The sequence below is a fragment of the Limtongia smithiae genome, assembly GCF_038497785.1.
Source record: "Limtongia smithiae strain NRRL Y-17922 unplaced genomic scaffold V1518scaffold_2, whole genome shotgun sequence".
Lineage (NCBI taxonomy): Eukaryota > Fungi > Ascomycota > Lipomycetes > Lipomycetales > Lipomycetaceae > Limtongia > Limtongia smithiae.
Window position 1 is genome coordinate 1,322,468 of NW_027117623.1, and position 24,051 is coordinate 1,346,518.

Sequence of the window (24,051 nt, forward strand, 5' to 3'; positions counted from 1 at the left end):
GCTCCGCCGGTGTCCCCGCGCGGGAGATTGCACCTAGGCCTCTAGCCACTCCCTGCCAGCGGGTCCGGGAGCCACAAACAACACGATGACTCTCCAGCCGCCCCGCCCCTGCCTAGCTCTTTCCACTAACCCTTATTGTCCCGTCCAGACTGTGCGGCAGGTCAGTCCGACCGCGCAGACGCACATCGCGCGTAATGATGCCCAAAGAAGCCATGCGCGCACGCGAGCGCGGCGCCACGGCCGGTGGGATTGTGGCTTATAGCCCGCGCCGGAAAAATTCTCGTTGCGATTGAATAATAATGGAACCGAAATTGCGCGCGCCGGTGCAACGTTGCACGCCGCCGCCGAGATTCGGTGTTTTATTGTGTTTATTGCAGTGTCTGGCACAGACACAATTGGGCACCTGTGCGCTCCGCAGGTGGTGCACTGGGCAGGCGGCACGAAATCGAGAGATTGGAGCAGCGCTGGGTGCGCGAGCTGCTGGTGCTCGCGAGCGATAGCGCGAGGCGACGCCGGGCTCGCGTAGGCTGCAGGCTGCACCGCTAGCGGCCTAACTTCGTGGTCAACGCGAGCCTTGCATTTGTGTTCTCGTTTGCGCCGGCGATCCGGGGTCAGCAAGCCGTGGCACTGTGCTTATCCGAGCGCCACAGCTGGGCCCTCGAGGACTTACCGCACAGCAGCTCACGATCGCTAACTAGTCGCGAAGCTAGCAAGCGCTCCGCCGCCGCGTTCTCGCGTGCGAGTCGCAGTTCATGACTACTGCTCGATCGCAGAGACGATCCGGACGACTCGCGCTGGTGCCTGGCGCGGTGTTGTAGATCTCGAGTTCGTAGCGTCGCTGGGATACTCTTCCACGGCGCTGGTAGACCCTATTCATATCCACGCAGTCCCCCTTTTAGCAGCACAATTCGCGTGCCGACGGAAGTAGCAAGCCGCTGCCGACGACTACGACGACGATTACGACGACGTGGTGTCTCATTGCTGTGGTCCCACTCGGTCCTTGATCTCCGTCATGTTCCACCACCAGACAGAGACACATGGAACCATGCGTCGACGCGCATGGCGTGAGCAAGCCATCGTGATCGTGCCGTCTGCTTGGATCCAGGAACCACTCACCGCTGTACACTCTGCATGCCACCTTCACGCGGCAGCCGCGCTCCCGGGCCGTCAAGCGCTTTCAATAGCCATTACCCATTGCATGAACACGCGCGCCCACGCGAGCGGCGCCTCACGCAGGCACGCGCTCCGGTGCCAAGGCACTGCGTCACTCGGGGCCCTGGACTAGCGGTGCGACGCGACGTGCAATAGTAGATATCATATGTATTGCTGCACGGGCGGGGACGAGCGCTGCCGCCGGAAGCCAGCTGACTGAAGTCGTGGCACCGGATTAGGCGGGTCGGCGATGCGCGGGTCGCCACGCGCGGTTTGCCAATGCGCCTGATTTATTACAGGTGATGACATCAATAGACACAGTGCATGAATATCATCTGCTCCTACGAACCTCTGCTCCGCGAGTGTGCGACCTAGAGTCGTGATGCGCGCGCACGCCGCGACGTAGTGTAGACAGGAAACGCGGCGACGACTCAGTCATCCCAATTTCTTCCTTCCAGCAGGCACTTTTGTCCCGCTGCGCTCGACACACTACCTCCTTGCCCCGCACCACAAGGCACCGAGGACTAGCTGAAAAAAGCAAAGACAAACATCTTGATTTTTACCCCCCTCACTTATCTCTTGCCCGCGCCACCATGCCGTCCGTGGTTACCTTCGTCACAGGTGTGCACAATGTCGCCGCCGGTCTCGCACGCACACGCGCAATGACTAACCAGCACAGGCAATGCCAACAAGCTCAAGGAGGTGCAGGCCATCATGAGCGAGACGGTTGAACTCACCAACAAGTCCCTTGATCTTGACGAGCTCCAAGGCACCATCTTCGAGGTCGCCGAGGCGAAATGCAAGAGAGCAGCTTCCATCGTGCGAATCCCCACGACCCGCAGCCCGCCTCGAGGTATTTTAGGTCTTTGTGCTAATGCAGGTGGCAGATCGGCGGACCGGTTCTCGTCGAGGACACAGCGCTTGGATTCACCGCTTACGGCGGTCTTCCCGGACCATACATGTATGCGCGCACTGCACGGCGCTGTGTATCTTGCTAACACGCACTAGTAAATGGTTCATGGAGAAGATCGGTCACGCAGGTAAACTTCCCCTTTTTTCCCATATTTCGCTCTCCACAACACGCTCTTTCTTCCGTCGACACGGAGTTCGTGCACATGCTAACGCTTACAGGCCTGAACAACATGCTGACCGCCTACGACGACAAGTCTGCGCAGGCCATCTGTACCTTTGCATTCTCCGAGGGACCGGGCCACGAAGTCAAATTTTTCCAGGGTGTCCAGAATGTACGTTCGCCCCTCTTTTACCCGCCTTTGAAATTCTCCGATATCGCATTTTCTAACCGTCGCGCACCAGGGAATCATCGTCCCCGCACGTGGCCCGCCGGGATTCGGATGGGACCCATGTTTCCAGCCGGACGGATACGAGCAGACGTGAGTACTTCTGCATGCCGGCGCGAAGCTGGGTGATGCTAACAGTTGGTGTAGGTACGCGGAGATGCCCAAGGAATTGAAGAACACGATTTCGCACCGGTTCCAGGCGCTGCAGCTGCTCAAGGAGTTCCTCGCCACGCGGAAATAGAGGGTGTGATAGAGGTATAGATTGTATTATATGCCGTGTATAGAAATGACTTGGATAGTTGTACAAAATAAAAAAAGGTGACTTCACCAACCGTCCCGAAGAGTGTTACCTCTCTTCGTCGTCCTCACCGTCCTCTTCATCGTCGTCGTCTTTGGCGTTATCTGTAATCCACTGCCGCACCCACTGCTCGATCCTCTCGCAGTTACTATCCACGTCCTCCGCAGTATTGCTCTCCAGCTCAATCACGATCTCTGGCGCGTACGCGTCCTTCGCGTCGTTGAGAATGACGTCCATGATTTCCGCGTCCACATTGTCGTCGAATTTCTTGTCCGCGTACCCTCTGCACCAAATGTGGTCAATACTGATCAAGAGGAGTAGGGACGGGAGAAGGGGAGTACCTGTCTTTAAGGCGGTCGTATAACCGCGTGGTATTTGTCCGCAACACAACTACGAGATCGATTAAGTCCTCGGGAAATATATCGCAAACATGCCAATCCACGATTTGTCCGCCTTTGTCAAGCACAGGCTCGAGCTGATCCACGAGCTGCCACAATTAGCGCCCACACACCGCTGAACTTTCTTCTCTCGTCTCGTGTCGGGCATACCTTATCCTCGTCCACCATCGCGCTCTGCCGGTCCTCATCATACCCATCCTGCAGCGCATTTTCCACGATAAACGCGTTCACAGAAAGATACGTCAAGTCGGGCAACAGGGCTGCAAGACGCTCACTGTGTGTGCTCTTCCCGGTACCCTGTCGTTCATCAGCTTCTCGCTCGCTCATCGCAAATTTCACCAAAGAGCACAACTCACGGGAGTTCCGGTGATGATGATATTTGGTAGCGCGCGCATGACGAGGGGGGGTGGTAGGGATGGGCGAACCTTGTGGAGGGTGTTGAAGGGCGAAAGACAGAAGCGCGGCGCGCGGGCGGGCGAACCCTGCGTGGAAGATCCGCATCGGGTTGGGGTTTGGGAAGCCTCAGCTACGAAAACATATCCAGTGCGTGGCTCTCTCCGGGAACTCGTCACTTCACTCGGAACTACTGTTCATCGCGAACTAGAGGAATCATCGTTTAGCATTTTCCTTTGGCAGTCGCGTGTGCGAGAATAGAACTGGTCAGCGAAATACGAAGACATCGCGCTACTGTTCTCGTCGGCACCACTTCTCCCAATCCACGAACAGCGAAGACCTCATCCCCCGCACCGGAGCTTAATCCTCTCTTCGCCCCTCCTCCCCGTGTCCATCCCAGCCATGCCACCCATCGCCACCCTCGCTCTCCCCGCGTCCGTTGCGCCCGTCCCCGCAGTACCACTGACCCCGTCCTCCTTCTCCAAATTTGGCGGGGTCATCTCCTCACTGCACCAACTCTCCACCATGCCATCCGTCTCCGCAAACTACGGCACCGCAACCAAAATCACACGCGTCACTCCATTCGCGAATAACTACCCCGGCAACGCGTCCAGCGGCGCGCCTGCGTCCACCAACTTCAATCTCTTCCGGAGCTCGTATCCCGCGCACATGATTCGGGCTACTGCGATGGAGGGGGGATTTGTGTGTGAGGCCGGCGTGCTTGAACAGCACCCGTTTTCTACGCAGACGTTTTTGCCCATGGGCGTGCACGCGGGGGATATAGCGTATCTTGTCATTTGCGCACAGGCAGGACCCGGTACGTCTCCTCGTTCCCATTCCACCCTTCATGATTTTTCGCGAGTTTTCGACTTACACCGTGAATAGACGGCCTCCCAGATTTGACAACCGTCGAAGCCTTCCTCGCGAACGGGAACCAAGCGGTTACATACGGCCCAGGTACCCCCATCCCCTCCTCGTCCCGCACAAAACACTCCGATACTGATTCTCGTCTCTAGGAACATGGCACGCGCCAATGATATCGCTTAAAGAGGTATCTCATGCACCCATCAATTCCCACGTGTCTTTATACAAGCAAACAAACTTACATGTGCGTCGCAGGTGATTGATTTCGGCGTTCTGATCAACGAAAATGGGGTCGCATTGGAAGATTGTCGCGAGGTGCACATCGCTCCACGGATACCAATCGCCTACAGCATCCCGACCGCCACTACTGGCACCGCCGCAACAGCATCGGGCACGCAATCGAATCTTTGAGCCCCCACACGGTCGCGCCCCGCCGAGCCTAGTCGAGACGACGCCACCGTGCTACAACGCGGACCACCGCAGATCACATATACAATTATAAGCACGGGCTTCACACATCCCTACGGTGTGTGTCCGCATCAAGACTATGTACAAGCGTAGCGCGGGTGGTGCGTCGTGTTTCCCCGCTTGTGTGCTGTGGGAGGCAGGCCGATGGGTGATACACCGCCACGCGGTGACCGTAGAGAGAGACCACAAAAGCCATAGAGATTTACGGGAGCAGAATCACAAATACACGACGCATAACGTAAGTAAAAGGAAGAGATCAGAAAAAGAACATGTCTAGTTGGCACCTGCGCTGCCATTGCAAAGGGGGGGGGCAGGATAAAGGGGTGCTTGTGACGGCGCGAACAACAGGCTCTGCGCGCTCGCTCGCATTTTCCCTGTCCCGCCTGCTGCTCGACCCCCGCGGAAATATAAGCCGGGGTGTAGTTGTTCGATTTCAGACCAGCTTTAGTGTGTGTATGCGCTGTATACACGCTACTCGCTCGAATCCGCTGCGAAACATCGCCACCAGCAAACAGAGGGCTCGCGCTTTGTTCGTTGTGAACAAGCAAAATTGCGCCGCGGGGGTTGTAGCTGTCCGTTGTCGGCGCTTGTGTCCAAAGAAGAAGGACGAAGCACAGCCGTGTTCACGGATGTTCTGGAAATCTTCCCTATCGAAGTAGCTAGTACGTCGCCAGCGGTGCAAAGAGGCGTTTTCTGCAGGAAGAGTTCGACGGGGGGGAGGGGAGGCGTTTTTCGGTGCCTCGTGGGCTTGCTGTAATTATGCTGGGCGCAGCTTGTTGTGATAAGCAAACGCCTGCGTATATGCGCCAGTGAAAAAAGAGTTGACCTCGACGACGGAACCATCCGCACTCCGCACCACGCCCACTGCGCTGAACTGCACTTCGCAACTCGCAAGGTCACGGACGACTAGACACTAGTGCTCTCAACTACGCAGATAAATGTTCACATGCACGCGGTGCACACGCCGCGGAATCACGTTCTGAGGCCACCGCGGCAGCTGTGCAGATGTTGCTCGCAGAAGCAAAAATTGCGCGGGGGATGCTTCCGCACAGCCAGAGCATAGTGCTTCTGGCAAGCGCACAAATGCTGCGGCGTGCGCGCCGCGTGCGGTGTATGAGTATCTGATGTAGAATATGATATAGCACTATTGCGCGGGCCAGACCGGCTGCACGCCGTGCGTATATACATAGGTGCTGGCGTCGACTAGGCGAACAATGTCGCCGAAGTCGGGGACGAGGACAAGGACGAAGCGCCAAATTCACAACCACGATTGTTCGCCGGCTGCAGTACTCTACCACCCTGCTTCCACCAAGTAGTGCCGACAACAAACACCGATTGGCGCACCGGTGCGCGCGCTGTCCCTAACGTGCCGCCGACGGATGCCCGGACGGCGTACAATCTGCAGCGCGGTGCACGAGTCGTTGTCGCTGGCTCGCAGCTGTACGCGAACCCGTCCGCGCCGTTACGCCGCTGTCGCGGCGGACGCGCTCGCCTGCATACTCGGTTTCCGGCGGCAGTGAGTTAGAATACCGTCGTCCACGCCACTCGCGTGCCCGGCCGCGTGCCGTAAATAACAATGCGACACGGTCGAAGATTGCCGGGTTGTTGGGAGAGTGGTTACTTGCTGGGATCGACTCACCAAATGCTGACGAGTAACACGGTCGACACACGCAGACGCTAACTAGCGTTGAAAATCTGCGTGAGCGCTACAAATCCAACCCTCTCTTGTACCTGCCCTCGCTGCATGTGCCAGCGGCCAGCGTGTCTTCTTCTTCGTCTTCATCGTCCTGATGCACAACTCCGTTGCGACGTGCTCATAGCTGTGGGCTGTTCGCCCGCGTCCAAATATAGAGCCCCATGCCCACGTCCGCGATCTTCGCCGCAACGTCGCGCTATGGGTGCGCACTCCGCGACGTGTAAGTATATCATAATCCACCTGGCACCAGCGCGCTGCGAACATGGGCTAGCATAACGGCTGAACACCTGCCGCCATGGGCGGCGGGATCGAACCTCTCTACCTGCAACTTCACTACAGCTACAATAAGTAGCATGACTGTCGTATCTTTACCCCCAGGCCACCAGCATGGGCCGACTTGAGCCGCGACAGTAAGCCTGCTAAACTCCGCGCCTGCTACGTGGGGTGTGCCGCGATTGCGATGTCCGCACTCGCCAGATCGGGCCTGATCTACCATGATTATAACAACTGCAGAGGACATGATGATGAAACGGACGAATATCATGCAAGGCTCATCCGGAAGATGCAAAATTACCGAAATCCAGCACGCGCGCACTAATTAAATCTCCTTGCAGCGTGTCAGCTGGTCTCGCCCACCGTTGGTGAGTGGGCCATATGGTCGGCGGACGAGACGATGATATGGGCCATGGCGGTGGTACAACTGCTCCTGCTTCATGTGCCGTGTCGTGCACATGCACCGCGTCGCACGCCCTTTCGCACGGGCGAGTCGCGCACACGAGTCGAGCACTCAAAACACACCGGCTTCGTGTGCGTTGCATGGCTCATTTCGCGGAGTGCACGAGATGCAGTAATAAATGACAGCTGCATGTCGAGACGACAGCAGCAGCAGACGCGCGTCGATGGTGCCCAGTGTCGGGACAGGCATGCTGTTTTCAGCCGTGAACAACGACGACGGCGTGGGCGACCCGTCGCCGCTGCTGTCCTAAAGCGGCAGCACGCGATCGCGGGAGCGGCTGACGGCGTGCGGCCCCGGGAGATCCATGCTTGCTGCAGTCCGTGTGCGAGCCCTGTCGGGCCAGCCTTCGCACACTATGGTGCGATAGTCCGCAGAGCAGCCGGCGCCGGAGGAGGCGGGCGCGCAGACTGGTGGAGGAGCAACTGGAGCAAGACTGTGTGGTCTGGTCGGCGGCGTCCCTTGGAGTTTGGAGTACGCCGCCAGACTAAACTTCCAAACTGTAGCGCGCCCCACGACACCCAGCAGCCGTACAGGCACGACCCTGGCAGGGCTCGCCCAAACCGGCGCCGTCTGTCGCCGGAACCGGGCTGCTGCACAGTCGCGCGCTCGCTGGCTGGCCGCGGCCGTGGCTGTGGCCGTGGCGACGCGACGCGTCCGCCGTCAAGCTTTAGTAGGCCTGCTGCACAATCTACTCTGGCAACAGCGGAGCAGCGCGCTGAAGCCGAAAACATCCGCGCGCTCGTCAACGACGGTCCGTACAGGCCCTTTCTCCGCTCGCCCGCATAGCCGCGCTGCTGGGCCGCCGTCGTTGTCACACGCTGTCAACCGCGCCTCGTCTCGCGGCACCGCAGCTGCCGAGCTTCCTCGCCTCACGACGCGCCTGAACGTGGGACACCATCACCAACAGCATACTAATATTTAGGGTTTGCTCCTCCCCCGCTGATCCCGCTGAGGCTTCTAGAACAGTCACGCGGCCGCGCGGAAGTTGCCCGAACGCGCCTGTGCGTCGAATGTTCGCGGCCGCAGGGCCGTGGCGACCGTGCTCGCACAGTCGGCGGACTCCGCCGTCGCGTCGCGGCTCGCGACTCGCGTCCCTTGATTCGCGATTTGTCCCACCGCCCTTCTCTCGTATAAAGCCGGTCCGCCTGCGCTCGTCTAAGCGCACGGTCCTGCCCCCCGCGCATGACCCCGGACTCGCCTTACCAGAGTGGGCAAACCCGCACCTCGCCGCCGGGCGCGTGCTCTCGCGATTTCGCGAAATTGACCGATTTGGCAAAGTACTCCTTCCCTCGGCGATGCGCGTTCCTCGTCTCCGCACGCCAACCAAACCCGCCCCGGCGGCTGCCTTCAGCCGCGGCTAATAACGCACAGGAGATTATTCACCTTCACCGAGTTCTGCTGCAATGCTGCATAACCCTCAGCGCACCGTGCCGCTGTTGCGTGCGCTGTCCAGGTACTCGGAACATGTGCACACCACCGTGCCGCTTCTAGCACACGGCACCACAGGCACCGACGACGATCGACACACAGTGGCTGATTTGTGTGGTATGTAGGCTCTCGTCTGTTTTCGCACCTGCGTTTGTGCCGGCCGCCCACTTTACCCAGCCGCCCATTCTGCAACGTGCTGCTCCGCCACGGAGATGGCTGCACCGAAACAGCTGCGTCGACAGCGCCGTGGTTGCACAAGGTATGCCGCACCGAGTCACAGCAACGGCTATACGACCGAGAGTCGTGCGTCAATCATGCCATGATCCAGCAGTGGTGTAGTTTCTCAGTTGCCGCTGTCCATGTCGCACTGCACACTTGGGCGAACCGTGTCGGCGAAAACAGGGGGTATATCGGTCATCCTTGACGACATTTGCGCGACACCGCACGACAGCAGATAGGCAAGGTGTGTTCATGCGAGCCATGGATGGCGCTACCTATCGTTGGTGTCGCGTTTCAGCGTGCCGGTAGGGGGAACTTGTTGCGGATGGATCTCAAGTTTGGCCAGGCCAGCGCACATGGCGTCCCCGACTCCAGCTGGAAGCGACTGCAGAAGTCTGGAGCGAGCGCGCAGTGAACAATAATTACCGACGTAGAGTTCCCTATACCCGTCTTCCAGAGGTCCTGTGGGATGTGCAATTCTGTGCTGTTGGAGTGGGCACCCGGTAGTTTAGTTTCATAACAACACACACCGGGGCGGAGCATTGGAATCCCTGCGGATCGCCAGCAGAAAATTATAAAAATAGCGAGCCCAACGGTGGCCCTGGCTAAACGAAAGCCGAGGGCCGTGAGGGTCATAGAACCTGGATCCCTCAACGGTGCCGCAGGTTCGCCTTTTGAAAAAAAACGCCTCCACGCCGTTTAACTTTGTAGCAAATTAACCTACACTCCCAGCGATATATGGGACCTTCGACTGGATGCACATTCCAGGCGAGGAGGGCTTCGGTCTACGGTGGAGTTTGAGTGTGGAGCACTGCTGGGGACAGCGGGGGCGGCCGCAGGCTCAGCCACTGCACCACCGTCACGGGTCTATTGATTAACATCCGTTGCAAGGCTAGTTTTACGTGCTTCCCTAGCCGACGGAGTAGCAGCCCGCAACAGAGTTAGTACGGAATTCATCTCGCAGACCTGTCCTTCTTTCGTGATGTGACATTGTGTTGACCTCATAAGCGCGCACGGGATGATACGTGTAGTTTAAATTTTAACGTCGTCGAGTTTCGCGACGCCCACACTCCCAGAACGGCGGCATGTACGCAACTTATCGCCCTCGTAGCTACAGACCCGAAACTCGCACTTTGTCCTGCAAGGGGCGCTGTATTTCACTCGTCTGCTCTGCTGTCGTTTGCTGCATTCATTCTCACGACCGCTCAGTGTGACCGGCAAGCCAAGATTTATGTCGCGAGCTTTGCACACCCGCACGCGATTCTTCAAGCCTGCAGCTTCTTAGCTCCTTGCCAATCGTCTCCACCAGCGCCGTCATGTCCTCGCAAGCGCATTTCCGATCCTCTTCTTCTCGCAGAGTGCTCTCTTTGCCGTCATGTCCTGTCCCCTGCCCATATGGCTACCAACGTGTGCACGTGATTACACGTGGCCCGACTAAGGCCGTCGTACCACGGCGGGTCTTTAGTACACCGCCACGCGCGACGGAGTTCCCGCGACGCACACGCAGTCGAGTACTCAGATCAGAGCCACCAGCAACTCGCATATACGTCATCCGCTACTTACGCCGGGCCACGTACATGCATACGCAACCACCATCGCGACACTCCATCTATCCCTCCGCCCTCTGATCCGCCTCGTCACGATAGCCGCGATTGCATCTTCGCGGTATTTCCTCGCACAAGACCCTGCCTGACCTCCGCTCGATACACCCGGCACAAAACTCGAGATATCGACGCACAGCAGACGTAATGCCGACGCTAATCACCTCGGCGGATAAGGAGAAGATCAAGCGTGCGGTGCCAAAGGCGTCGAATAAGATTGTCGAAGCCGCCGTCGCGCGCTTGTACATCTCATACCCAGATCCAAACTCATGGACATTCACCGGGATTACGGGCGCGGTCGTCCTCGCGAACGATCTTACTGGCAACACGTTCTTCTTCAAAATGGTCGACATCATTGTGAGTTCAAGTCTTCGTGCGTGCTATATTGCCGCGTCAAACTGCTAACACTTGCAGGGCAACCGCGGCGTTATCTGGGATCAGGAGCTGTACATTGACTTCCAGTACAACCAAGATCGCGCATTCTTCCACACATTCGAGCTCGAGGAATGTTACGCCGGCCTTCTCTTTGCCGACGACTCTGAAGCACATACGTTCCTCAAAAAGGTGCAACATAAAGAAAAGCATGCCACGAAAGCAACCCTAGCCAACAAGAACGCGATCGCGGCGAAGAAGAATCCGACCATCGCAGCGCAGGGACCGCGTGGAGATATGTTGCGATACCAGAAACTTGGAAATAACTATACCCTCGCGTCGCTTGGGCCAGAGCCTGAAGCGGACAGGAAGAGCGTGCGCAGCGCGGAGAGCGAGGACGGGGATGTTCCGCTGAAAGCGCTGGTGGGCAAACTTGAGGAACTCGGCATCACCGAGGACATGCTCATGTCAAAGAGCCCCGAGGCGATTAAAGAAATGATTGCAAAGAACTCCGAGTCTTCGTCTTCTTCCCGATTCGACAAGAAATCTAAAGGTTTACCACCGCCTCCCCCGTCCCAACCACCATCGAAATCAAAATCAGCAGCATCGACACCCTCCCCGCCACCCCCTGCGGAAACCGCCCCCGCAGCATCATCGACAATGTTCAAAGTTCCCCCTGCGTTCGTCCCTCCGGGCGGCAGCGCCGCAGCGCCGGTCGGTCCCGCTTCCGCGGCCCCTCTCCCATCCGCACCAGGCGGCGTACCACCACCACCACCACCGCCCCCGCCGCTGCAAACAAACAGACTCCCCTCGATGCGACCCTCCCCATCACCAAGTCCGGGTCCCGTCGGCTCGCCGTACTCCGCCTCACCAAGCCCGCCACCGCTCGTGATCCCCTCGTTCGCACAACCCCCCGCACCGCCGGCTCCGACCCCACGCGTGCCCCCGAATGGGCAGAAATACAACATCCCGCCGCCGCTGCCTGGAATGGGCTCTCTGGTGCATCAAACGCGGCTACCCACAGCGTCCAACCCCGGTGGCCCGAATGGCTCCGCACCGCAGAGTCCAGCCGTTGGAAGCCCGTACGGACAGCAACCACAATCGGGATACCCGTTCGCAACAGCAAGCCAATTTGCGCAGCCCGGCGCAGCTGGACGACCACCGCCACCGCTACCTTCGCGCGAACCGTACCCTGTACAGGGAGCACCACCCGGGAACTTGGCGAACAGACCTGTACCCGCCCCTCCGTCGCTGCCGCCGCGAATGCCGATGTCAACGGCACCTGGCCAGCCTCCGTACGGCGGCTATCAACCTGTACAGGTACCGGCGTCTGCATTCGCATCGTTGTCACCCCCGATGACATCCTCCTCTGGCGTCACACCCCCGCCACCGCCTCCCCATAAACACGGCTCGCGAACAGTACAATCCACAACGCCTTCGCCGTACAATGCGACTCCAAGCCCAACGCCGCCACCACCCCCACCACCACCAGCATCACGAATGCAAGCAACTCCGCGACCACAACCGCCGACGAGTAGCAACTACTCACCGCAACAAGCACCGGTACCATACAGCGTTCCCACATCGTATACAGCACCAGCGTCTTCTGCGTATAATCCAGCACCCGTCGCGGCGTCAGCTGGACCGCCACCACCGCCACCGCCGTATAGCTATACCTCCGAGCCGGTACAAGCCTCAGCTGGCCCACCACCGGCACCACCCGCCCCGTCGAACTACGGTGCGTCAGCGCCTCCAGCCCCGCCGCCACCACCGGGTATGTCCTTCTCCGCCGGCCCGCCCGTGCCACCGCCGCCACCAATGGCAGCCGGCGGCGACGGCGACAGTCGCGGCGCGTTGATGGATGCGATTCGACACAGTGGCGGAATTGGTGGGTTGAAGAAGGTCGACAAGACACAGCTTGAGAAGCCATTGATTATACCCGGCGCCGCATCAAATGGCCGCAGTAACGGTGGTGGAGCAGGAGGTGCGGGAGGTGGTGATGATGGGAATTTACAGAACGCGATAGCGGCGGCGCTTAGTAAACGCAAGCAGAAGGTTGCTGGCAATGGTAAGTTTCGCGATTTTCGCGCATGTTTGAAAAAGCCGGAACTAACACTTAACTTATATAGGCGACGACTATCGAGATGAGTGGTAAAGACAATATGCATGGGTGAGATTTGAAAGATACACAAGTGCAGAATAAGAAGCATGAAGAACGCATGTATGAAGGGAAGGGAGCACGGGAGGAGGGGTTTTTCGTTAGGAGAACCAGGAATGAGCATTTTGTTTTTTTGTTTTTTTTGTTCTATGTATTTTTTATACATCGTTTTCATCATGTTGTTTGTTTTCAATTGCCGGAATAGGAATGCACACTCTTTGGATGTCATGATGATCGAGGAGAGTGGACGAACTCAAGGCGAACACGAATGCGAATGCGAATGCGAACCGACTTGCACGCATTGTCATCTGGCGCGTGACTGCTTTTTCGATGCGGCTGCGGCGACCCCCGGGCACCCAGAAAACCCTAGGGTTTCTCGCCGGCACCCGCTGCGCGCTGAACGAGCATCACCGCATTACACCGCCTTCATCTCTGCGATCCTCCGCGCAACACCGTATATTCCAACAACTCTACGAGACCGACGACGAGCACAATGGACGCCGCGAAATTAGCAAAGCTGCAGCAGTCTGTTCGAATTGGTATGTATGCCTTGGTGGGGAGTGGTGCGGGGTGGACGCGAGTCGATGAGAGGAAGGAAGGACAGGCTTGTCGATATGAGTGCTGCGATATGGTTGTTGTGAAGATCGACGAGGTTGCGCTGTGTGGATTCTGCGTATCATGAATGCTGACATTGCTTTGTACAGGGTATGTACAATTAGCGGAGATCCAGGTCGACATCAGTAGCGACCATCGCCAGCATTACAAATTAGTTCTAACAGCGTGATTACAGCGGTAAGGGCACACCTCGACGAAAGACCAAGAAAGCGCACAAGAACGCCGGCACCGACGACAAGAAGCTACAGACCGCGCTGAAGAAACTCAACGTGCAGCCCATTCAGGGCATTGAGGAGGTTAACATGTTCAAGGAGGACGGCAAGGTCATCCACTTTGCTGCACCCAAAGGTTGGCCGACACACTTTGAGCTAGTAGTACGGGAGGAAGCAAATGCTGACAACGTGCACAGTGCAAGCCTCGGTCCCGTCGAACACGTTCGCGATCTACGGCAACGGCGAGGACAAGGACCTCACGGAGCTGCTCCCCGGGATCCTTAACCAGCTCGGTCCTGATTCGCTCGCCTCCCTGCGCCGGCTCGCCGAGTCGTACAAGTCACTACAGCTAGACAACAACAAGAAGGACGACGAGGACGACGACGAGATTCCTGATCTCGTCTCGGGAGAGGACTTTGATCAGACCAAGGACGACGTCGAATAAGCGCATAAAAATTTCTCAAAAAGGCAAGGACGGAAGGGAAAGAAGAAAAATCGGCTGGCCGTGTGGACGGTACTCATTAAATAGCACTGAGTACGGACGGCGTCGGCGGAATGCACAGGAGTCGTACATGGCTCTCATCGACATAATGTCTCTCCATTGTAAAATCTTTGTACGCAGTATTATTGTATCTCTTGATAGTCAAGAATGGCGGGCTGGTTGAGCATTAGTATTGATGACCAGGTGAGGAGGGCATGACGTAGGAGTACGTTGGGAACTTTGCTGCGATGATCGCAGTATCTAATTCCCGAACGGCTACGCGAACACTGCAATACTACCAAGCTCATCCATAATGTTCAGCTCTTTCAACTCTGTCCGTGCAGTGGTCACCCTCTTGTACTGAATCCCTTTCTCCTTTTCGTCTCACTCGCCACTAACTGCTACAGCCACTCACCTACCTCTTCCGCCTCGCGCCGGATCCTCCAATTCCTGAAGATCCACGCTGCAGACACCAAGATCCAAAACTTCGACCTACAGGTCACCGAAGCAAACCCGACAAAAGATCAGCTCAAGACGATCCTGAACTACGTCGGTCAGGCCAAGATCGGCGCGATCGTCCCCGGCGCGGGGACCTACAACGAGGCGGCGGGGTTGTTGGAGAAGGGGAGCTCGTTGGCGGTCTTGAGACCTATGGTTGTTGATTGGGTTAATGGAAAGGTGAGTGAACTGTGTGTTTGACTGGGGTAGGTGGAGTTGGGCTAATCATATGCAGGCGGTTCTAGGTGACGACGAGGAAGGCGTGAAGAAGTTGGTCGCCGGGCTTGAACACAAATAAGCACTGCGAGCAGGATCTCGTTGCACTGCTATTTGATTTTCCTCTGTTCTATTCTCACAGCTGGTGTTGGCTTGGGGTCATTTGATGTACATAGCTCGATACAAATCTCATCTTAATTTACCTTGCGTTAAGGAAGGCTAGGCGGTTGCCGCCTCATCTGCTTCGGCGTCGCTGATCTCGCTATCCTCGTTATCCATAGTTATCGAGTTAAGGAAATGTACCTATTCAAGATCAGTATACCGACACGCACCCACTCACAATGGCAACATACGAACGGCACGACCCCTTTGAAAATGTCGATGATGGTATCGATGGGCTCCCTTCCCGGCGCAAACACATCATCACTAAGCGTGCGATGCACCGCAAATGTGCGTAGTTTTAAAAGGATGATATCCTTATGATCCTTCGCGTACCCCCTTGGATTCGTTTTCAACGCGTCGTCCTGATTCATCCTCGCGAACTGCTGCAAAACAGACTCCCCCTCTTCCACACCGTGAAACACAGCTTTCCGCATCTCGGGACTCTGTAAAATGCCTTTTAATCGCTTCCCGCCACGGTCAATGTGGCGACGGAGAGCTTGTAGACCTTGCGGATTACACGATGCGAGATGCCACACACCGGCGCCGAGGTGGCAGGCGCCGGGCTCGATGTGGACGTAGTAATGCGCGTAGTAGCCGCTGCGACCGGTGCGGGAAAAGGCGGCGGAGAGGTAGGGTTTGTAGGGCGTCTTGTCGTTGGTAAATCTGATGTCGCGACTATTCTTGTCAGCTTTCCCTCTATCTATCCCCTCAACACCCTCACACGCGCACTAAGAACGTACTATATCCGAAACACAACATCTTTAAGCGGCAAATGGGGCACGGTCTCATCAATCTCCATGATCCGCTCTCCCAACACCTCCACGAACGAATCAAAATCACTCTTAGCGGCACGATAATCCGCCTCGTGGTCCCAGAACCATGTGCGCTCGTTATTTGCCCGCAGTCCAGCGAGAAAAGTGAAAGTGTTGGGATGTAGTGATGACAGTGTGCGTGGGATGCCGTTGTCGGATAACGCTCGAGCGCGTGGGGTGAAGTATTCGCGCGCATCAAAGGCGTCGTCATCCGAGGCGCCGTCGGAGGTGATAGATTTCTTCTTCTTGGCTGCGGATTTGGTCGTGCCTGGTGCTTTCCGCTTCGTCGCAGATGGCGACCCTTTCCCCTTCGCATTTAACTTCTTCCGGGCAGGCTTCTCCTCCTCGCTCTCGTCAAACTCATCGTCCTCATCGTCGTCGCTGCGCGCTTCTTCGCTCGCATCGTCAAGGTCGTAGGAATCACCCCCAGAGGCATCATCTGCGTATTCACTCTCCTGAACATCCTCAACATCCTCACCGTCATCGTCGCCGCCGAAATATTTACTCCGCTTCCCTGTCACAGACTTTGTAGCCTTCGCCTTCTCCTTTGCCGTCTTCGTGCTTGCCATCGTCTTCTTTGTATCCTTCGCCGTCGCTGCTTTTCGCGCCATTATGTATGATGCACAACGCTTACTACACAATGTCTCTTCTTCGTCCACGTATTATTCTTCGGTGTTGCAGAGACGCAGACGTGAACCAACAAGGATTTCGAGTTGATCATCTTCGACGGACCGCGGCCCGCTGCACCCTGGAGCGTGTCGCTAATTGAATCACGATTCCGTACCCCCTGAACGCCGCATTTAAGTGACCTCTGCGGTTCCTGTCTACCTAAACTGATGCGCCGCATGAGCGCGCTTCTTCACGAACTTAGTCTGCGACAACAACGCGCACGCAGCACTGCGTCGAAAACGGCTGGAAGGTGTAATATGTGGATGGGGTGGTAACGAAGGAATGAGACTAACAGTGGGGAGTTTGGGCTGGCAGTGAGTGTGTCGCTTTGATGTACTTGCTTCATTAGATGGCACACTAACGGACGGCGTTGGTAGTCATGATTAACGTAGTTGTACTTTTGGAGTTAATTGTAATCTAGCAGAGTACACCTTGAATATAAAAAACAACACCTGTCCTCCCCTTTCGTCTTCTCTTCATATCTACCGCCTCTCGTCCTCACTGCGCCGGCCAACCATCCCCGCCTGCTGCCCCACCACAACCGCAGCATCAAACAAGCGCGCCATCTTCTGCCGCTCCCGCGCCTCATCCGTATGCTCGGCGTTAAAATACGCCAAGTTTCGCACAAACTCTCGTTCCTGGTACGGTCGCTCGACGAGTCTATCGAGCTCGCTTAGGCTTGGGGGGGGTGTTGTGCGATGATGTCGACGAGGGGAGAGAAGGTTCACTTTATCCAGGAAATCAAGCACGATGCCGCGTTCTGGAAGTTTATAAACCACGCCATCGCGTTCGACAACTTCCGACTCCACCATTGCACGTCGCGCGAATGCGGTCTTCTTAAACGGATTCTCCTCCCATTCGTTTAAAAAGTGAAGTAAAGTGGGCTTCACCAAAACTTCGCTCTCCGGTCCGATCTCCTCGTCCTCTGACTCATCCTCGACCTCGATATCCCCGTTATTCAAAAACCCGCGCCGCAACGCGACGTTCACGACCTTGGAATTTCGGAGCCGTCGCCGTTGCACAAGGTCTCGTCCAATGTGGTTCGGACATTGCCATTTGCGCGCGGACGTCGGAATCGAACTCATTGGTGGATCGAGACAGTCGAGGTGCCAGTACAACGGGCAGTAGTCGCAGCTGATTATCCGGCGCTCGTGCAGCGCGGATTTGCCGCACTTGTAGCATAATATCGCTCGGCCGTTCTTATCCGTAAGTTTGAACGGGTCCGGTTCCTCCTGGAATCCGCTCCGACTGTCTTGTTAGCAATATTCGAACTGCGGGTAACCGTACATACTTTATTCGCCGCGGCTTCATATCGTCCACATCCTGGTACTCTCCAAAGTCAGACGTCGTAACGCCCTCGTACCTTTCGCGCAGCTCCTTAGGGAGCGCAAAGCACGACGGGTTCCGTAGATCCAGTTGCTGAAACAACTCCGAAAATAGTCCTCGCGGGGGTAATGGTGGGGGGTGCTACCCAGTCAGCTATGATTATAACATACGTCGCTAGACAACATACCCGCTTGGCGTAGCAATTTTTGCAGAACCACGCGCCCTCCGGTAAGTTATCTTCGTCGTACGGCGGATCAGTGCACGTGAAATGGAACGAGCGCGGACATCCATCGCAGCAGAGAAACCGGCCGGGGCCACCGCATGCTGAGCAGAAGTCGTCGTTGAACTGCTCCGCGTTAGCGTTTATCACAGCCGCTACTATGATTTGAGAACACACCTTCGTAGGATCGTCTGGGTCCGACGTAGCGCCAGCGCGGGTGCCACTACTCGAGCTTGCGAAGCCAAACACGTTTTCGCGCTGCAGCGCGCGGTTCTTGATCGGCCTGTAGCATGTAAGTATCCTCATCAAACAGCAGTTCATTAACGAATACGCACGACACTTTGACTCGCCTTTGCCGCTTTTTCCGGCCATCAGTGTTCTCCCTTTCTGGCGGCGGCGTCGCAGGCGACTCGATCGTTCTCTTTACCGCAATACTTACTGCGCCTTCATCGGCAGTCGACGGCGTCGGCGTCGGCGCAGGCTGCGCGTACACTATCGAAGAGCCGTCGTCGATGATGTCCCCATCCGAGGTATCACGCTGCTGAAGCACCATCTGCTGCTGCGACGAGGATTCCGCTGACGGCGGCGCGGAGATTGTCGCCGAATTCGACGACGCAGCGGAGGTCGGCACGAGCGCTGGAATCGGCGCGTAGGCGATTGGCGTGAACTCTGGGACTGGCGACGTGCGTGACCGCGCGGATCTGCTTCCTTCTTTATCTTCCCCCGTTGAAGAACGTGGCGACGGCGAGTTTGTCTTTGCAAACGTCTCCGGGGTCTGTGTGGGCGTATACTTCAGAAAGCTCTTCTTTGGCAGCGCAGCTTGCTCCTTCTCCTTCTCCTTCTCTCTAAGCTTCAACTTCTTCGCTTGCTTCGCCGTCAGCGGCGGGGCAATAGGCGGTGGTATAGGCGCCGCCGAGGCCGACAAAGACGTCTTCGGTGCCGTGCTATCGCCATTCTGCACTAATTTCACTGTAATGGTCGGTCGCACGACGCTGTTGCGTACAACATAGTCGTCAAACGACTTCTGAAACTTCAGTTTAATCCGCGTTTCTCGCGCCGTTTCGGTGTCGCCTGGCTTTGCGATCGCAGCGCTAACGGTAGTTGTGGCCGTGGCGGCCTTCTTCGATATCACAATCTTGTTGTTCACTGAGGCGGAAGCATCTACCACCTTCTTCGGAGACACGTACTTCCGTTTGCTAAGGTACACAGTCGAATTATCTTCTTCCTCCTCCTCGGTTTCGTCATCGAACTCGTGGTCGTTGTCTTCGTCGAGGTCGAGCGGATCAACCGTGTACCGCGGCCGCTTCGCCGCATTCCGCATTTGCCGCCGTGGCCCATCCTTCGCGCGCTCCGCTTCCAGTGCTTTCCGCACCTTAGGCTGCATTTTTGGATCAAACGCACCGTCCTCGTCGCTATCATCAGCCGCCGCTTTGCGCTCCGACATCGGCGTCTTGTTAGGTGACGCACTCGCTGTACTAGTCCGTTTCCGCTCCACAATGGGAGTCGCCGCGGCCGTCGCCGCAACAACCGGGGACTGCTGCGGCTGCGTGTAGTGAGCATGCCGTTGCCCCTTCGGCGCCTTCGGCGGCAGCACGCCGAGCGCGAACCCGTTGTATCCCGGCATAGGGACAGTAGGCGCAGGCTCCACGAACTCCGGCGGCGGCACCGAGCTCGTGCCGCTGGACGAGCTACTACTGCTCCTGCTCGCTATGCTCCCGCCAGTCTTTCCAGATGCAGCTGTCGCGGCGGCAAAAAACGACGCGGAGGAGGGTAGACTTTTGTGACGCGCATCGGGGAATGGAGAGGTCGTGGACGCCGATGTCGACGGCAAGACGGGCTTGGCGGTCGTCAGGCTGCGCGCGCCCGATGCAGGTAGGCTTTTTCGCGCAGAACGCTTCGGCGGCGCCATTGAGGTGAGCGCGTGCGCTGGAGTGCGGAATCGCGCTGCAGATGCGCGGGGCGATGCGTGTGTGGATGAGGATATTGATGAGCGTGCGATGCAAGGAAAAAAATACACGGGCCGCGACGGTCGGCGGTGGCGGTGGTCGCTGGAGGGGTTAACAGTGTGCGAGCAGAAGAATGAAGTATACTGGCAGAGGCGTGACGCGCGCGGACGAAGACGTCTTAGAGACGCCGTTTGGGGAAGGGACGCGGTTCGCGAAGGGGCTGAGGAGAAGGCGTGTATGCGCGGCGGATACGACCTCACCGCCGCCAGCTTCCGCACCCACACCCACACCCGCTCGGGGGTTGCGCGTGGGCACTACGCCGTAAACATCGTATTCGTTATGTTATCACCCACGTGCCCGCACACCGTCTACATCACCCGCACGCGGGCTGTGTCCGTCGCGTCGTCGCTGGTGGCCCGGCTCCACGGCACACATGCTCAGCAGCCACATCGCCAGGTATCAGGCGCGCTGTAGTCAACCAGCCAGAACAGTCGCGCACTCGGCAGAATTTTATTCTGGCGCTCGAGAAAAACAAACATGAGCAACTTTTAGAACACAGAGGCCATGGCGCGCCACAAAACACATGACGCCTCCGCAGTTGGCGCTAATTCGTTCGCTGGCACGGTCAGAAGCCTCTATTTACTCGGCGTCCTCCTCCTCCGCCGCCGCCTCGCCATCCTTCTTCGCCAATTTCTTCTTGCTCTTCTTCTTGGAGCTCGGCTTCAGTGCAGAGTTGATCACCTTCAGCAGCGCCTCGTCTGTGATCTCCTTCTCGCTCTTGAATTTGGTCAAGTCCGGCACCGCCGGGCCCGCGATCTTCACGATGCCGTTCTTGGTCACCGCGATCGTCGTGAAGTACTCAGCTACAATTTCGCCTGCACTGGTCAGCATGCATTCAGTCCACAGAATCGGCTGCAACTCACTCTTCTTGTCCTCGTAGATGTCGTACGCTATGAGCAGCTCGTGCTGTGTGCACTCCTGCAGACCCATACGAGCCTTCTTCTCCTCCTCAAGCGCACGTGTTGAGAACGGGAACGGGCCGAAGCGCTTCTGCACTTCTGAGAACAGCGAGCGCGAAACCTTCAGCTTCAGGCTGTACGTGTTCTCTGTCTTCTTGTAGATAGTCGTCCGCGACTCAGACTGCTTGACCTGCAGGGAGTTAGCATATGCTTACCAGACATAGCCGTACACAACCTGCCTTGCCGTCACCAGTGGAGACCAGAATATCGAGACCATACACCTCTCCCTCCGCGAACTCGAACGTGTCGATGCCCTTCTTCTTGCCCTCACTGGGGTTCAAAATAATACGCTTAGAGCCGTCAATCACGTTGCGCGTCTGCTGATGCGAGAGCATATCCTCAAGCGGTTTGGTGCCATACATATCCGCAACCTTCGACACGATCTCAGTCACATCCCAGTTTTTGTTACCAGGTTTGGCTGTGCGGATCGCCGCTTCGGATGCAAACCATGCCGAGCTGATCAAATCCGCAACACGTGGTTCAATCGCAGCGTCGCCCACGACGATCGTGTCCGCGAGGATGCCGGCGAACCCGTCGATGTGCGCGCCAAGGCTGATCTTGACGACGTCACCGGTGTGTAGCGCGATCTCCGCCTCGGGCTCGGTCGGCAGCGGCGACAGGTGCGTTGCGATGTAGTTTGGCGAGACGGCAGTTGGGAATGCGATGCCTAGGCCGTGTGAGCATCTCTTGACCTGGTCCTGTTCATCGCACTTACCCTTGAACACCTTCTTGCCCTTGTACACCTTTCCGGTCTCTTCCTCGAGGAGCTTGTCGCCCAGCACAGAAACGTCGATAATCTTTGCGCCATCCACACACGCTGCCTTCACCTTCTCGAGTACTTTCGCGGAGATCTCACCCGCGATCTTGTACTTCGTGAGCGTGTCCGGGTTCGCGAGCGTGTAGTCAACTGCGATAGATCTCGTTAGCTCTGCGCGCACACACACTGCCACTGACATTCAACCCCGTTCTCTACTCACCTTCCTCCGTGTCAGCCATGGTGTATCCTCGTTTGCGGCGGTGTTGTCAGACGGATATTTCGTTTGCTGTGGATCTGCCGCTGAAAATTTGGTGCTGCGCCGCGCGTCCGGGACTTGTACCGTCAGCGTACATCTTTCCCCGGACACAACGTCACCAACAATCACCTTCAATATCACCAGTACCGCATACCAGATACCCTCTGCAGCCGCTGCACAGGCCCCGCCCATCATGGCTGCCACCCCGCGCAGCCGCCACAAGTCCACGCAGCAACTCAACTACGAGCAGTACATCGCGCGCGACGCTCTGCAAGCCGCGGCGTTTAAAGACCACACCGACCGTCACATCGCATTCCTCCGCCAGAAGCGCCAGGAGATCGAGTACTACGAGTCGCTGTATCCCATCCGCCGCACTGACCCCGGAGTCGTCTTTGGTGACGGCTACGCGGGAAATGGAAACGGCTACACTAACCGTACCCCCGCCATCGTCGACCCGCGCGACCGTGTGCGGCCACGCGTGTCGCGCGAGCTCCGCATCTCGCGCGCTGACATGCGCAGGCAGTCCGAAGCCCTCGAGGAGCTCGTCCCCGTGCGTCTTGATTTTGAATTTGAATCCGGCCGCCTTCGCGACACTTTCACCTTCAACCGCGCCGACAGAGCTGTCCCGCTCGACGTGTTTTCCGAGAACCTGTGTGAAGATTACGGCATCCCACTCCACTACGCACCTCAAATCCGCCAGGCCATCGAGGAACAAGTCAACGACTTCCAGCCACACATCTTTGACCCCGCCCTCGCGAAACCCGTCGACCCCACACTCCCCTACACGGCTTACAAAGACGACGACATGCGCATCGCAATCAAACTCGACATCACTGTCGGCCAGCACAATCTCGTCGATCAGTTCGAGTGGGACATAAATGAGCCTCAAAACAACCCCGAAGACTTTGCCCGCAAGCTCTGCCAGGAGCTCTCACTCCCACCAGAGTTTCTCACCGCCATCGCGCACGCCATCAGAGAGCAAGCACAGCTCTTCACAAAGTCACTCGTGCTCGTACACCACCCCTTCGACGGCCGCACTGTCGAGGACGAAGAAATATACCGCGAAATGTGCCAACCCGTGACCGACCTCGTCCGCGCGAAATCAGCGCTCCGCGATTACACCCCCTTGTTCTACGAACTCTCCGAAGCCGAACTCGGCAAGGCTGACAAGGACTCTGAACGCGAGAACAGATGGAAACGCCGGCAAGGCCGCGCGGTCGGTCGTCGCGGCGGCATGACACTCCCCGACTTGCGTGAGCCGGTGCGTACCTTCCGCACACCAATCATAAGCTCGGTACTCCCCTGCGCCGTCGTGCGCAAGGAACCATCACCCCCGCCTCCGCCTCAAATGCTCGACCTCGACGACATGCGCTACGCCAGCGGAAGCCCCAACGCAGCCTTCATCCAAAGCTCACACTCCACACGCCGCACCCGACACAACACCGACACAGCAGCCGTACACTACCAACAACCACAGCAACTACCCGCAACTCCCACCCTCGTCACCGCCACCATTCCACACTCATCACCCGCCTCTTTCGAACAAGCAAAGCTCATCGTCCGTCTCAAGGGCGGGAAGATCCGCGACTACATGCTCGCCAATCCTGCCAAATTTGTCCGCTAGTTCCCCGTCACCCCTCCGCATTGCATGCGCGTGTTTCCATATTGATGTACCATAGGGCTACATTGTAGTTATAGGTTATTTTGTGTCTCTAGAATCTTTGTTTCAAATGAAACCCGGCTGGTCGTTATATTAAATATGCCGAGTTGGTACTCATACC

General features: G+C 57.3%; 11 protein-coding genes across 11 annotated transcripts; 6 read left to right on the forward strand and 5 right to left on the reverse strand.

Moving 5' to 3' along the window:
- Positions 1 to 1,576: 1,576 nt before the first annotated feature.
- V1518DRAFT_412761 (inosine triphosphate pyrophosphatase-like protein) lies at positions 1,577 to 2,781 on the forward strand. Its single transcript, XM_066903166.1, has 7 exons — positions 1,577 to 1,773; positions 1,832 to 1,971; positions 2,040 to 2,113; positions 2,161 to 2,192; positions 2,284 to 2,396; positions 2,467 to 2,543; positions 2,598 to 2,781. The coding sequence occupies exons 1-7, from the start codon at positions 1,746 to 1,748 to the stop codon at positions 2,689 to 2,691; spliced, it is 558 nt and encodes a 185-aa protein (XP_066761577.1). The 5' UTR covers positions 1,577 to 1,745; the 3' UTR covers positions 2,692 to 2,781.
- On the reverse strand, positions 2,698 to 3,594 carry V1518DRAFT_412766 (AAA domain-containing protein). The gene is made up of 4 exons (XM_066903167.1): positions 3,503 to 3,594; positions 3,297 to 3,443; positions 3,090 to 3,235; positions 2,698 to 3,031 (listed from the first exon to the last, which is right to left on the reverse strand). Exons 1-4 carry the CDS (start codon positions 3,539 to 3,541, stop codon positions 2,797 to 2,799), a joined length of 567 nt encoding a protein of 188 aa, XP_066761578.1. The 5' UTR covers positions 3,542 to 3,594; the 3' UTR covers positions 2,698 to 2,796.
- Positions 3,595 to 3,672: 78 nt separating this feature from the next.
- V1518DRAFT_412767 (ureidoglycolate hydrolase) lies at positions 3,673 to 5,126 on the forward strand. The gene is made up of 4 exons (XM_066903168.1): positions 3,673 to 4,356; positions 4,425 to 4,496; positions 4,556 to 4,590; positions 4,659 to 5,126. Exons 1-4 carry the CDS (start codon positions 3,942 to 3,944, stop codon positions 4,812 to 4,814), a joined length of 678 nt encoding a protein of 225 aa, XP_066761579.1. The 5' UTR covers positions 3,673 to 3,941; the 3' UTR covers positions 4,815 to 5,126.
- Positions 5,127 to 6,513: 1,387 nt separating this feature from the next.
- V1518DRAFT_412771 (uncharacterized protein) lies at positions 6,514 to 7,415 on the reverse strand. The gene has a single exon (XM_066903169.1). It carries the CDS (start codon positions 7,109 to 7,111, stop codon positions 6,797 to 6,799), a length of 315 nt encoding a protein of 104 aa, XP_066761580.1. The 5' UTR covers positions 7,112 to 7,415; the 3' UTR covers positions 6,514 to 6,796.
- Positions 7,416 to 10,445: 3,030 nt separating this feature from the next.
- V1518DRAFT_412777 (uncharacterized protein) lies at positions 10,446 to 13,344 on the forward strand. Its single transcript, XM_066903170.1, has 3 exons — positions 10,446 to 10,908; positions 10,966 to 12,991; positions 13,053 to 13,344. The coding sequence occupies exons 1-3, from the start codon at positions 10,699 to 10,701 to the stop codon at positions 13,076 to 13,078; spliced, it is 2,262 nt and encodes a 753-aa protein (XP_066761581.1). The 5' UTR covers positions 10,446 to 10,698; the 3' UTR covers positions 13,079 to 13,344.
- A 137-nt stretch (positions 13,345 to 13,481) lies between these two features.
- Positions 13,482 to 14,587, forward strand: V1518DRAFT_412783 (NAC domain-containing protein). Its single transcript, XM_066903171.1, has 3 exons — positions 13,482 to 13,620; positions 13,871 to 14,044; positions 14,106 to 14,587. Exons 1-3 carry the CDS (start codon positions 13,575 to 13,577, stop codon positions 14,351 to 14,353), a joined length of 468 nt encoding a protein of 155 aa, XP_066761582.1. The 5' UTR covers positions 13,482 to 13,574; the 3' UTR covers positions 14,354 to 14,587.
- On the forward strand, positions 14,588 to 15,417 carry V1518DRAFT_412787 (thioredoxin-like protein). The gene is made up of 3 exons (XM_066903172.1): positions 14,588 to 14,746; positions 14,797 to 15,067; positions 15,123 to 15,417. Exons 1-3 carry the CDS (start codon positions 14,703 to 14,705, stop codon positions 15,183 to 15,185), a joined length of 378 nt encoding a protein of 125 aa, XP_066761583.1. The 5' UTR covers positions 14,588 to 14,702; the 3' UTR covers positions 15,186 to 15,417.
- V1518DRAFT_412789 (uncharacterized protein) lies at positions 15,200 to 17,141 on the reverse strand. Its single transcript, XM_066903173.1, has 3 exons — positions 16,006 to 17,141; positions 15,457 to 15,940; positions 15,200 to 15,406 (listed from the first exon to the last, which is right to left on the reverse strand). Exons 1-3 carry the CDS (start codon positions 16,686 to 16,688, stop codon positions 15,323 to 15,325), a joined length of 1,251 nt encoding a protein of 416 aa, XP_066761584.1. The 5' UTR covers positions 16,689 to 17,141; the 3' UTR covers positions 15,200 to 15,322.
- On the reverse strand, positions 17,130 to 18,649 carry V1518DRAFT_412793 (uncharacterized protein). The gene is made up of 4 exons (XM_066903174.1): positions 18,470 to 18,649; positions 18,260 to 18,418; positions 18,038 to 18,213; positions 17,130 to 17,994 (listed from the first exon to the last, which is right to left on the reverse strand). Exons 1-4 carry the CDS (start codon positions 18,611 to 18,613, stop codon positions 17,229 to 17,231), a joined length of 1,245 nt encoding a protein of 414 aa, XP_066761585.1. The 5' UTR covers positions 18,614 to 18,649; the 3' UTR covers positions 17,130 to 17,228.
- A 1,907-nt stretch (positions 18,650 to 20,556) lies between these two features.
- On the reverse strand, positions 20,557 to 22,343 carry V1518DRAFT_412797 (peptidase M24, structural domain-containing protein). The gene is made up of 5 exons (XM_066903175.1): positions 22,235 to 22,343; positions 21,973 to 22,164; positions 21,437 to 21,924; positions 21,162 to 21,387; positions 20,557 to 21,113 (listed from the first exon to the last, which is right to left on the reverse strand). The coding sequence occupies exons 1-5, from the start codon at positions 22,251 to 22,253 to the stop codon at positions 20,878 to 20,880; spliced, it is 1,161 nt and encodes a 386-aa protein (XP_066761586.1). The 5' UTR covers positions 22,254 to 22,343; the 3' UTR covers positions 20,557 to 20,877.
- V1518DRAFT_412801 (uncharacterized protein) lies at positions 22,305 to 24,018 on the forward strand. The gene has a single exon (XM_066903176.1). It carries the CDS (start codon positions 22,464 to 22,466, stop codon positions 23,892 to 23,894), a length of 1,431 nt encoding a protein of 476 aa, XP_066761587.1. The 5' UTR covers positions 22,305 to 22,463; the 3' UTR covers positions 23,895 to 24,018.
- The last annotated feature ends 33 nt before the right edge of the window (positions 24,019 to 24,051 follow it).

Bases quoted from the DNA above. Each gene is read 5' to 3' on its own strand.
- V1518DRAFT_412761 (XM_066903166.1), top strand. From the start codon at position 1,746: ATGCCGTCCGTGGTTACCTTCGTCACAG. The intron at 1,972-2,039 runs GTGCGAATCCCC...TGCAGGTGGCAG, and splicing joins GCAAGAGAGCAGCTTCCATC to ATCGGCGGACCGGTTCTCGT. The intron at 2,193-2,283 runs GTAAACTTCCCC...TAACGCTTACAG, and splicing joins GGAGAAGATCGGTCACGCAG to GCCTGAACAACATGCTGACC.
- V1518DRAFT_412793 (XM_066903174.1), bottom strand. From the start codon at position 18,613: ATGAACTGCTGTTTGATGAGGATACTTACATGCTACAGGCCGATCAAG. The intron at 18,419-18,469 runs GTGTGTTCTCAA...AACGCGGAGCAG, and splicing joins ACCCAGACGATCCTACGAAG to TTCAACGACGACTTCTGCTC. The intron at 17,995-18,037 runs GTATGTACGGTT...CTAACAAGACAG, and splicing joins ATGAAGCCGCGGCGAATAAA to TCGGAGCGGATTCCAGGAGG.
- V1518DRAFT_412787 (XM_066903172.1), top strand. From the start codon at position 14,703: ATGTTCAGCTCTTTCAACTCTGTCCGTGCAGTGGTCACCCTCTT. The intron at 14,747-14,796 runs GTACTGAATCCC...TAACTGCTACAG, and splicing joins CGTGCAGTGGTCACCCTCTT to CCACTCACCTACCTCTTCCG. The intron at 15,068-15,122 runs GTGAGTGAACTG...AATCATATGCAG, and splicing joins TTGATTGGGTTAATGGAAAG to GCGGTTCTAGGTGACGACGA.
- V1518DRAFT_412777 (XM_066903170.1), top strand. From the start codon at position 10,699: ATGCCGACGCTAATCACCTCGGCGGATAAGGAGAAGATCAAGCGTGCG. The intron at 10,909-10,965 runs GTGAGTTCAAGT...TAACACTTGCAG, and splicing joins TCAAAATGGTCGACATCATT to GGCAACCGCGGCGTTATCTG. The intron at 12,992-13,052 runs GTAAGTTTCGCG...TAACTTATATAG, and splicing joins GCAGAAGGTTGCTGGCAATG to GCGACGACTATCGAGATGAG.
- V1518DRAFT_412771 (XM_066903169.1), bottom strand. From the start codon at position 7,111: ATGATATTCGTCCGTTTCATCATCATGTCCTCTGCAGTTGTTATAATC.
- V1518DRAFT_412766 (XM_066903167.1), bottom strand. From the start codon at position 3,541: ATGCGCGCGCTACCAAATATCATCATCACCGGAACTCCC. The intron at 3,444-3,502 runs GTGAGTTGTGCT...GATGAACGACAG, and splicing joins TCATCATCACCGGAACTCCC to GGTACCGGGAAGAGCACACA. The intron at 3,032-3,089 runs GTACTCCCCTTC...CATTTGGTGCAG, and splicing joins TACGACCGCCTTAAAGACAG to AGGGTACGCGGACAAGAAAT.
- V1518DRAFT_412783 (XM_066903171.1), top strand. From the start codon at position 13,575: ATGGACGCCGCGAAATTAGCAAAGCTGCAGCAGTCTGTTCGAATTG. The intron at 13,621-13,870 runs GTATGTATGCCT...AGCGTGATTACA, and splicing joins GCAGCAGTCTGTTCGAATTG to GCGGTAAGGGCACACCTCGA. The intron at 14,045-14,105 runs GTTGGCCGACAC...CAACGTGCACAG, and splicing joins CCACTTTGCTGCACCCAAAG to TGCAAGCCTCGGTCCCGTCG.
- V1518DRAFT_412801 (XM_066903176.1), top strand. From the start codon at position 22,464: ATGGCTGCCACCCCGCGCAGCCGCCACAAGTCCACGCAGCAACTCAAC.
- V1518DRAFT_412797 (XM_066903175.1), bottom strand. The intron at 21,925-21,972 runs GTAAGTGCGATG...CACACGGCCTAG, and splicing joins GGGCAAGAAGGTGTTCAAGG to GCATCGCATTCCCAACTGCC. The intron at 21,114-21,161 runs GTGAGTTGCAGC...TGACCAGTGCAG, and splicing joins CATCTACGAGGACAAGAAGA to GCGAAATTGTAGCTGAGTAC.
- V1518DRAFT_412767 (XM_066903168.1), top strand. From the start codon at position 3,942: ATGCCACCCATCGCCACCCTCGCTCTCCCCGCGTCCGTTGCGCCCGTC. The intron at 4,357-4,424 runs GTACGTCTCCTC...CACCGTGAATAG, and splicing joins TTGCGCACAGGCAGGACCCG to ACGGCCTCCCAGATTTGACA. The intron at 4,591-4,658 runs GTATCTCATGCA...TGTGCGTCGCAG, and splicing joins CAATGATATCGCTTAAAGAG to GTGATTGATTTCGGCGTTCT.
- V1518DRAFT_412789 (XM_066903173.1), bottom strand. From the start codon at position 16,688: ATGGCGCGAAAAGCAGCGACGGCGAAGGATACAAAGAAGACGATGGCA. The intron at 15,941-16,005 runs GTACGTTCTTAG...TGACAAGAATAG, and splicing joins GATGTTGTGTTTCGGATATA to TCGCGACATCAGATTTACCA. The intron at 15,407-15,456 runs GTATGTTGCCAT...GATCTTGAATAG, and splicing joins TCAAAGGGGTCGTGCCGTTC to GTACATTTCCTTAACTCGAT.